The 10,858-nt window shown below is 43.1% G+C and overlaps 1 protein-coding gene across 1 annotated transcript in view; it reads left to right on the top strand.

Moving 5' to 3' along the window:
* The first annotated feature begins 6 nt into the window (after nucleotides 1-6).
* The window catches only part of CRIM1 (cysteine rich transmembrane BMP regulator 1 (chordin-like)), a 262,797-nt gene continuing 251,945 nt past the window's right edge, over nucleotides 7-10,858 (top strand). Inside the window, exon 1 of the mRNA XM_006882357.1 lies at nucleotides 7-337. Coding sequence (XP_006882419.1) covers nucleotides 7-337 — 331 coding nt within the window. The remainder of the gene's footprint in view (nucleotides 338-10,858) is intronic.

The following is a 10,858-nucleotide window of genomic DNA, read 5'->3' as shown; positions in this document are numbered from 1 at the left end:
AGGAGGATGTACTTGGTGGCGGGGGGCAGGGGGCTGGCCGGCTGCGGGCACCTCCTGGTCTCGCTGCTGGGGCTGCTGCTGCTGCTGGCGCGCTCCGGCACCCGGGCACTGGTGTGCCTGCCCTGCGACGAGTCCAAGTGCGAGGAGCCCAAGAGCTGCCCCGGGAGCATCGTGCAGGGCGTCTGCGGCTGCTGCTACATGTGCGCCCGCCAGAGGAACGAGAGCTGCGGCGGCGCCTACGGGCTCCACGGAGCCTGCGACCGGGGGCTGCGCTGTGTCATCCGCCCCCCGCTCAATGGCGACTCCATCACCGAGTACGAAGTGGGCGTCTGCGAAGGTACGGCTGCCCGCCGCGGGCCTCCTCCCACCTGGCCCGCGCCGCCCCCTCGGCGCTCGCCGCGCCGAACAAAGTTTGGCCGCGACTTTGTGAGGAGAGAGGGCTGTGCGGGAGGAGGGGCGGCCGCCGCCCCCGGAGAGCGCCCTCCGGGGCTCGCTTCCCGCTCGCTGCTCCCCCTGACGCTTGGCTGGCTGCGGGCAAGCTTGGGTTTGGTGGGTGGGGGCGGGCGAAGCGGAGGCTCTTGCCCGGCCCCGCAGAGACTGGCACATGCGGTGCCGTTCCTACTGTGGGTGGGTGGCCCGGCCTTGCGGCCCCAGGCAGGGGGCGCAAAGGCGGGGGGCACTGCGGAGCTGCCAGAGGGCCCCTGGGGGCGTCCAGCCGCGGCCGTCCTCCCGCACTGGCGCAGTGAGGAACCGTATACTACACACTGTCCACGAAAGTCCATTTTCAGTTGCCCTGTCGCCAGCTCACACTCCCTGTGCGCCTCTTATTTTTTCCATGCGCTCTTCCTTCACCCTTTTCCTCCTCTTTCGCATATAAATCAGTTTCAGCTCCGGAATATGTTAGCCCAGGGGAAGTGAACATAGGATGGTTACTCATTTATTTGCCTATTGAAAACGGTCAAAGGGTTTCTCTTCTGAAGGGAGAATTGGGGGGGGGGGGGGGGGAGGGAGCGTGTAGAGAATTGCACCTAGGAGGGAAAAGTTGTTTCTTTTAGTGGATGCTGCGTGTTTCCAGTCGTCTTGCTGGTTCGTTCTTTTTGTTTGACAGCGAAGATCGTTGTGCTGGTTTCTCCACTACGCATTGTGCATCACGGTGTGGAGACTGACGGAGAGCGAAAGATAGTAGATTACTATAGTCAGCCTTCTTGGAAAAACGGCTTCTGTGGGTGCCTCCTCAGTTTAAACGTCTAGAAAGAGGGAGAGAAGTGTATTTATGCTTGGATTTGTTTTTAGTGTGGCACATGGAGAAATGGGATCCCCCTCTGGCTGACGGCAGTGATGCTGTTCTGGGCATCCTGAATGAGCAGAGGACCGCAGCCCTGCTGACGGGGAGCGGCGCCCTCTGCCCGGAGTCCCTTACTATTCACAATGAGCGCCATAGGAGGCCAGGGAAAGGTTTATTTTGAAGCATCTCTGTGTGTATGTGTGCTTATTTTGTGGGTATTTGTTTAGTGTACTGGGTTCATGGAAAAGGGAGTGGTAACTTTAAGGATAAAAAATGAGTGTTGAAAGGCTTCAGTTCAGTGATTTGCTTTACATGCACACACATTTAGTTACACCTGCAGGTTTCTGCGTTTATATGGTTCCGGAAAACCCAGGAGGCCTTTCCCATCTGGAAGCTAGTGGGCAGTAATGAGGGAAAGGACCTTCCTCAGATGGAAGGGGGTGGGGGGGTGCATTGCGCTGCACACTTAAGCTAGTAGGTTTTGAAGAATTCATTTTCCTGCAATACACACCCCCCTCTCACCTGGTGTTCAGTCTCATTTTATTCTTAGTGTTTGGAAAATCGTCGATCAGATTAACTTCTGATAACATTTTTTATGGTTGACTTTGGGAATTTGGAATGACTTAAACTAAAGGAATGGTTTTTTTAACTTGTTCACTTGGAATGTATTAACATACTAACCTAGCCTCCTGTAGATCTAAAAAAGAACAAGCAATAGGGGAAAATGGTTACTTGCAAGGGGAACTGTTATATTCTGAGAAGGACCTTAAGAAGGTTCTGATTCTAACCTGCTCTTGTTTTGTTACTTATCACGTTTCTCAGGAAGGAAGTGTGGAGCTAAGGGAACATTTACAGTAATCAAATGTTCTGGCAGCATTTTCTCAGGTCGAAGTATAGAGTTATTTTGGCAGTTGGTGAGCCTTTCCTTCTTCTGAAGTGATGTGATCTCACATAGCTTCATTTCTTTTGGTAACATCCTGTGCACTTGATATTAGCCTTAAAAAATGCTTGGAAAGGATGTTGACATGATTATATATCAATTACTGTTGTCTGGCAAAACTTTTAATTTAGCAGGCCTGTTTTCATCTACCAAAATTTCACATTTAAGGGCATTGGTTTAAAATTCTAAAAGTGGCACTCAAGTTGTATTGTAAACCATGAAAACTGAAAGACAGTGTTACCTGGCATGCATGATAGAATGACTGGCTTTAGAGATACTGTTAGCCACTTGTGTAAAACGTCAAACCTTTTAACTTCAAAATTTATGGGGAGGAAGAGAAGAGTAACTTTATCTTTTTAAGAACTAGGGGGCGTTGAAGACCTAGACTCTAGGGAGTTGTGCTGCTAACCCAAGGACCTCTCCTCACTAGAGGTTAGACTCCATCAGCAGTTCTGAGGAACAACGATGAGCACACTCCTCTTACTCATTTTAGAGTCCGAGAAACATACTGGAGGGTCAGCTCTGAGTTCTTCCAACTAGAGGGCAATAAAGTGTTGTGCTTTTGTGTATAGGATTTTTTTAACGTTACCTGTCAGTATTTGCCAAGAAAGTGTTGAGTTTATCCTGTTTTTCTGTTACTTTGCATAACATTGTCTTGGCAGGACACCAGCAGTCTTCTAACTTCATTGTCAACATCACCCAAGGCTAATCCCTAGGTGGAATTCAAACTTATCTCCACCCTACACTCTTTTTCCCAAAGTTTGCTAGATTCAGTAATTTGTTGCCAGTGGCTACACAGAACTCACTAGACCATATTCACTATTATGGAGTTTATTAGGGAAAGCTACAGTTTACAGATCAGGATCAGGAATAACTCAGGATACAGGTCTTTATTTAGGACACTTTCTCAGATGTGCCACAGGTAAGTCTGTCTGCGCTGGGCCCCTCTGTTCAGTAATTTTACTCTTCCTGGGTAAGTTTTACAGAGCTCTTTTGGTGCTTGTTGAGTACTCCACCTATAAATCTTAGTCCTGAGGTGCTCAGCTATCTATTCGGCTCAAGTACCTAGAGGCAGGCCAGTCCTCCAACAGATTTCCTGCCTGAGGGTGCTCTGTTCTTTCTCATGGTGGAAGCCGATCATGCTGTCTCCTTATTTTCTGATTCTGCTGCTGCTGCCTGGTGAGGTTTTTTAGCTACATCTTGCTTTCTTGGACTTACTCTGGTGTTGCAGCATCCTGTGTCCCGAATCTGGGAGGTTCTTAACACAGGGTCCCCAGGTCCAAAGAACATACTCTGCTCTCATCTCTTTTTTGGTATGTTAGTGAGATCCTCATATTTACCTCTCGAATGGCTCGTTTAAAACCTAGTTGAATGGCAAAACTGACCAATCCTCTTGTAGCATTTCATATACCTTATTTGCATAGTCTCACCATGAGGATACCATGTACCTTATCTGAATTATTAACAGTCAATCCAATCCCCTTAGAGACTTAGATGCACCTAATTTACGTAGTACCACCTGGCCATTTGGTGAAAATTTAAAAGACTGTGGCAAGAAAGGTCCTATAAAAGCATTCAATGTTGCACCACACTTTAGAATAAATTTCTCCCTCAGTACAAGTTTTCTTAAGAAATTCCTATGCTGAAACATAATTATCGTAACTAACATGCATAAGAATTGATAGTATTTATCCACATAAAAGGAGCCCTAGTAGCCCAGGAATTGAAGGCTTTGGCTGCGAAGTGAAAGATCAGCAGATCCAACTCACCAGCCACTTTGCAGGAGAAAGATGCAGCAGGCTTCTCTAAATGTTCCAGCATTTGAAACCCCGTGGGACATTCTGTTCTGTTCTATAGGATTCAAGTTGATGGTAGTGTTTTTTATTTTTCTTGTGAAGTCTTTTTTTTTTGCTACAATTTTTGCACTAAAATGACCCCTACTGGTTATATCTGTTAATGAAAGCTCTTTTGAAGATTTCTTATTTAACAGGCTATGCAGAAGAGAATATATAGTGTAATGCATGACTAATCTGACATTTATTTGATGATGTAACCTAAATATAAATCCATTTTTTTGTTTGCACACTAACAGTAGTTTTGTATTTCTCAAACTGGCCTTATGAGGGGTAAGAATGCTTTAAATACAACTCACAAAGTGAATCGATAAATGGAGTGAGCATGGGGCCCTTACAGCTTGTGACTCGTGTTTTTGATCCTTAAAAATATTGGCACATATGTAGTAGAATCTTCGTAAATATGCATGGACTAAATTAATGAAAAGGACTATCTGTGCCATAGAAAAGATACTGAAAGAAAAATATTTTCTGAAAGTAAATAATGTGATATGTCCTGTGAACCATGTAAGTTGTACACTTCATTTTTTTTAATCATAGTTTAGATTTTATTAAATTGATCTTGATAAAATTATCCTACCTTCCTCCCTAGGGAGTTCTGGTGGCCTACTAGTAAGAAGTAGCACTACCAATGAGAAGGCTCTCAGTTTGAATCCACCAGCTGCTCCACTGGAGAAAGATGGGCAGTCTCTCCTTGTATGATTTACTGCTCTGAAAACCCACTGGAGGGTCAACTCCAACTCCATGGTACATAACACTACCACCTTGCTCTGTACTGTCCTCTCTCCTTTCCTTCTGTTCCTTCTGATCCCTCCTTACTTCTTTCTCTCGCTCTCGCTCTCTCGCTCTCGATGTGTCTCTTTCTGTCTGGATGTCTCTTTCTTTGTGTGGGTTAAGTGCATTTTAAAATTTAATAGGGAGCCAGTTACCTGTAGTCTTTTCAGTCCCAAATAACTTTCTGGCCCCTGGGAATGTACAAGTTCCTTTCCTGTTCCCACTTATCTGGTAGAATCTTGCTGTTGCCCTTTGTCGTCTCCTGACTGGCCTATTTCTTTGTCACCCTGCCTCCGTCCAGGGAAATAGTCAGAGACATTTGAATTCTGAACTTCAGAGGAAGAAGATTGAATGGGAGACTTTTGGGGAGGATAAAATAAAATTTTTAGAAATATTCTTGAAATGAAATTTCCAGCGAAAATGTTGAGTAGGGCAGATGAAAAGTGTGTTTTGTGTTGAAGGGATGAGGCTCCCTTTTTCCTATGTGGAATAGCAGTGTTGTGTGCTTTCTGTTAAGTAGTAGGGTGAGGTAGGTAGCCTTCTCTCCTGAATAATAAACAGCTCATGAGATAGTAATATGGAACCAAATGGACACTATAAAGTTGCTCAACTCTGAGAATTTTGTTGCATTAGATACAGGTGAGTGGAGATAAGCACCAATTTTTGTCCTTAGGGATTTTACCAAAATTCACTTTTTGTGGTTTTCACCACAGCCACCTAAAAACAACCTTATTTTATAACCTCCAGGTGCTTTAACTTTTCCTTCTACTTGCATTTCACAGAGTGGTACATAGGAGATCTAAGTGTTTGTGATTGACTACATCCAGCAGGAAGAACGGTTAAACCTCTTAGATGTTAATGGAAAGGTTGGTGGTTATGTCCACTTAGTGATGCCTTAAGGGAGTTCTGGTGGCTCAGTGGAAAGAAGTTGTTCTGCCAGCCCAAAAGTAGGCAATTTGAATCGACCAGGTGCTTCTCTCAAGAAAGATGAGCAGTCTCCTTCCTAGGGATTTACAGGCTCAGAATACCTGCTGGAGGGTCCACAATAAGTCAATTTCAACAACAAGAGGAATAACAGTGTGTCAGAACTGAGTTGATAACCACCCAACAGCAGAGTTTGCAAATCTCCAGAAGTTTTTTGTGCTGGGGTATTTTAGTGGATAGAGTCGAGCTGTGGACCCAAGGGCCAGCCATTGGAATCCACCAGCTGCTCCCTGGGAGGAAGGTGGACAGTCTTTTCCCGTGTGATTTACAGCCTCTGAAAAACCACCGGAGGGTCAGCTATATGACTCATACTGTTAGGATTGGTGGGCAGTGGTTGGGTGTGAGAAGATGCCTGAGGGGCACTCTGGTGGTATATTCTGCAGTTCTGCTGCTCCCCCAGATATCCAAGGCCTCAAGCTTGTAATTCCCAGAGGCCCCTAGGGAGAAAGATAAACAGTTCATCTCATTATAGTTTGTGACCTCCAACCCAGTGGGAGGGTCACTATGAGTCAGAACCAACTGAACAACAGTGTGTGAGAGGTATCTGGAAGTAGGTTCTGGCCATCTCTTTTTGGAAAAAAAAAGTGCCATTAAAAACCCTTTGAAGCACAGTTCTGCTAGGACACACATGGGTTGAAATTTATTTAATGACAACTAGACAGTTGCATCAAATACCAGAATTGTTGGATTCACACACCCCTCCCCATGGTTACCTTCTCTCTCATTACAGTTGGAACTCATAGCTTACTGTCCAGGGGGTTTTCAGAGGCTGTAAGTTTCACAGGAGGAGATTGCCGATCTTTCTCTGGATTTTAACTGTCAGCGAGATGCAGCCTTGGCTTTAGCCCAACTGCCCACTGGCTACACACCAGAGCTCTTGTTAAAGCTTATAGTTTTGATTTTAAACTAATCACTGGATATTAGCCAGTGGAGAGGAAGATGGCATTTAGGAAGGAGAAGTATGGAAAGTCTGCTGTGAAGACCCTAGAAAGTAGGTCACCGGAGGCCAGATAGTGTACTTGGTTGTGTACAAGCCACATGGAAACTGCCCTCATCATTCTGTAACAGTACTTGGGGTTAAAAGTGCATGGATTTTAATTATTACTAATTAAACAGAGGAAGGGAAAGGCAAAGTTAATACTTCTGTAGTAGAGTTAGAGAAGTTAAACTTTCCGTTCCAGACTTTCTTTTTAAGTAATGTATTTCATTTTCCATCTTGAAAGTTGAACAAGCTCATGGCAGAAAGAGAGAAGCAAGCAGAGGGCTTATAAAATCGCATTAGTGGATTTGAGAAGAGAAACTTCTATAAGTAAACAAGGAAATAATTACTCCTCCCAAAAAGTAAATATTAATACAACATAGGAAGACAGTTGATTGTACATATACAAGTGACAGGGCTCAGTGACCTTCACTTTTTGACTATTATGCTGATAGAAGGGAGCTCTGGTGGCCTAGTGGCAAGAAGCTGCACGTCTTGTGTGGTTAACTGCTTCTGAAAACCTGCCAGAGGGGTCAGCTATGGGTCGTTTCTGACTTGATGGTACATCATAGGAAGCTTATAGAATTCTCACTGATTTTGAGGAGTCTAGTCACAAAAACTAGTTGGCAAAAGGCAAATGAATTGCATATTGTCAGAAGGAGGAAGAATAGCAAGTTTAGAAGTATATGCTTCCATTAATACACATTAAACAGTTACCGGGAAAATCTCTTAAGGAAAATGTTTTGTGAACAGTCAAGTTAATTTAGGAGAAAACTGTTAAGCTTTGGGCATTATATCTAATTATAGGTAGTGGTTGGTGATTCCGTGCAGGCTTCTGTGTGTTGTATGGCGTGGTTAAGAGGTGAGTATCTGGATGGATGAGTGAACAGCTTGGAAATGCAGGGTTTTAGGCTTTGTAAGTGGGAGGAAGTAGATAAAATATGACCCCCCAAAAGATAATAGAGTAGGAGGAATAAAGAATGATGAATGAGAGAAAGGGAAAATATTGAATTCATCTTAGGGCAATGATACCATCCTTTGAAGAATAATCCAAAGCACATTCCAGACATTAATTGTGAAATTCCTAAAAAATGTGGGTGTGTTTAACTTTCTCAGGTTATAGCCTGAGCATGAGAGAACAGTAGTGTCGGTGCTGCCTTAGCATGTAGCTATGACAGAACAGGAGGAAGTTCTGTTAGTGATACAGCCTCTGTGGCATATCCTGTAGTTGGATTTTAGAGTCACATCAGTAAATCTCATTTAATTATTTGATGAAGAAACAGTATATTAGCTGAACACTCATGAATAATAAGATAAAAGCTTTCCATTGTAGAGATTGCATTTTCCAGGGCTGCATTTGCGAAAATCTAACTTGTCTTTATGTAAAAATCACTCATTCTCTCCTTGATCTCAAGTCTGTATAAGGCCTTCTCTTAGGGCACTGTAACAGTCGGAGTACTTATGGACCTCTCACATGTGCTCTTAGTGCTCTTTGTGATCTTTAAATCAAGATTAGGAGATAAGACCTTGAGAGTATAAAGTCTGGGTAGTATTGTAAGTTTAAGCTGAAAAGAAGTGGTTTTAGGAGTCTGAATATGATTAATTGGTGAATAAAATATGTAAAGAAAACTTTGTCTACAAATCAAAAGATCTATAATAATTTATTTAGGATCTGACAGCAAAGCCTACAAGGGGAATTACAGTTCAAACTATGTTAAAAAATTAGTAGGGTCTCTATTTTTCTGCGAGTGTCCTGCCACTTCTTCTTGGAGTCTGGGCAAATAAATATAAACTATAGTGTTCTCAGCATCTAAGAACGTAGTTCTTATGCTTTTCTAGCTGTAGTTCAAAATGGTAAGTTTCCTTTTGAGAGTCATTTTTTATCTTGGTTCAGCTTGTTACATTAGACCAGCGGCTGTGGGCAGTAGACTTGAGTTGCCCCTTTTTCAGTGTCTCTTTATTTTATACACTGCCCTCTGGGACTTGCCTTGGTCAGTTAGTCAGATTAGCACCTTCAAAATGTATGTGCTTAAGGCAAGAGCTCCTTGATCTTGAATCAGAGGAGTCATTGAATATCTCGAAGCTTCAGAACACCTTCAGAGTATACAATTGAACTGTACAGATTGATTTTAGGCCCTTGTGGGGGAAGGAAAAGGAAAACCTTTGTTTATTAGTTGCAAAATGAAAATATCTTGATTTTTTTTTTTACCTCCTCTCCCTACTCTCAGTTAATTCTCTACATGAAATACTTAACGTGCTGTAAAACAAGCAAAACCTTCCATGCTCCTGCACTGCGCCTCTTTCTGCTCACCTCAACACTAATCTTACTGCTTTACTGGATACAGAATCCATTGTAATAAATAGCTCACAGACTTGACTGAACCATATTAGGAAAGTCAAAAGGCTATAATTCAGATTAGTAGCAGAATATAGAGTAGCACCTAAAAGGTGCTCGCAGACACCTCTGCTTTGATCTTCATGGCTTTAGGGCAGTGTTAAAAAGCTCTCAGTCCTGCCATTTATGGCTTCCACCAGCACCCCTCTCCCCCATTATCCAGTACTTTTGGGCAGAGGGTTCTTGTTCAGCTTCAGTAGGGTAGTAGTCCCAAGGTCCACTCTGTCTCATGTCAGGCTCCTTTTCTCTGCCATAGCAGCTATTACTGCTCCCATAGGCCCTGGTCTGGCTGGTATAAGAATCTCTGATCCCAAAGGGTATATGCATTCTTTTGCAGCTGCTTTGCTGGTGGTGAATTTATCAAATTTTGGTGCTGGTTTCACTCAATTTAATGGCAAGACTAGCCAATCCCTTTGTGGTTAGGCTAACACCTCCAGTTTACATATTCCATCAGTCCACAGGGCAAAATCAGTCAGTGACAAGGGAAGCCGTAATAAACATTAAACCCTTAACATCACACATGCTGTTTAAAGAGTTTAATGACTAGGATCTTGGTTTCTGAGGTCCAGTCTTCATACTCATATGCTTCTTTGAGCCTCAGTTTTCTTGTCTGAATAGTAGGATTAATGGTAAGGTTGCTGTAAGAATTTAATGAATTATTTGTATAAAGCATGTTTAAATGAGAGATGGGGGTGTAGAAAATATTTAATGACAATAAAGCTATATATTTATAGCCCGTATAAGTGATGGGAATTTATTCTCTTCCTCTACTCAATCCCAGTCTGCCTAAGTAATTGATTGTAAGTAATTAAAGAATAGAGGTTTTCTAAAAGGAAGAGAATTGTTATTGATTCAAACCACATCTTAACTAATTCAGAATGGTCAGTCACAACTGATGGAAACAAGGGCAGTGTTGCATAGAAATCAGATCCCATGGAAAACAGGCACCTTTGCTACATTCAAAGATGGCTCTGTACTTCTTGGGTTGTGCACATTCTTGGCTTGCACCCATCCCAGCTGGCTTGAGCTAAGAAAAGAGCTTATATGTTTATGCTTGTGGGCAATTGATAAAAAGTAATCAAAACTAAAGGTCAGATTTTCAACCAACCCATTTCCCCACCCTGCTTCCCTGTCATTTCCCCTCAGACATGGTTACTGAACATCTGTTGTAAACTTGTTTTCTGTTATATGGCAGTGATACTAGTTAATTTCTCTAGGACTCAGTTCCCTCAGTAAGAAAGGGATGGTAGTAATAGGTACTTCTTAGGTTTGCTGTGAGGGGAAAATGAAAGAAGATGGTGCTTCCGAGATTTTAATGTATGTACAGGTCACCTGGGGATCTTGCTGGAGGGCAGATTGTGGTTTAGGACATCTGCATCATCCTGCATTTCCAGCTGTCTTTCATTGATGCCCTTATTTTTGGTCCTTGAAACACACTTTAAGTTGCAGAAATTGACTACGAGTAAAGAATATAACAAAGTATGCCATGTATACAGACTTGAAAAATATTAGCTGCTACTGAGGCTCAATGTCAAGAAGACAAAGATTCTCACCACTGGACCAATTGGCAGCGTCAGGATGGATGGCGAAGAGATTGAGATTGTTCATAGCTTCAGTTTGCTCGGCTCCACAGTCAACACTCTTGGCA

This window comes from Elephantulus edwardii, unplaced genomic scaffold (assembly GCF_000299155.1).
Source record: "Elephantulus edwardii isolate Elephantulus edwardi_28Jun2011 unplaced genomic scaffold, EleEdw1.0 scaffold00019, whole genome shotgun sequence".
NCBI classification, from domain to species: Eukaryota; Metazoa; Chordata; class Mammalia; order Macroscelidea; family Macroscelididae; genus Elephantulus; species Elephantulus edwardii.
Note: the sequence above shows the minus strand (reverse complement) of the source record. Positions and strands in the feature narration are given on the sequence as shown.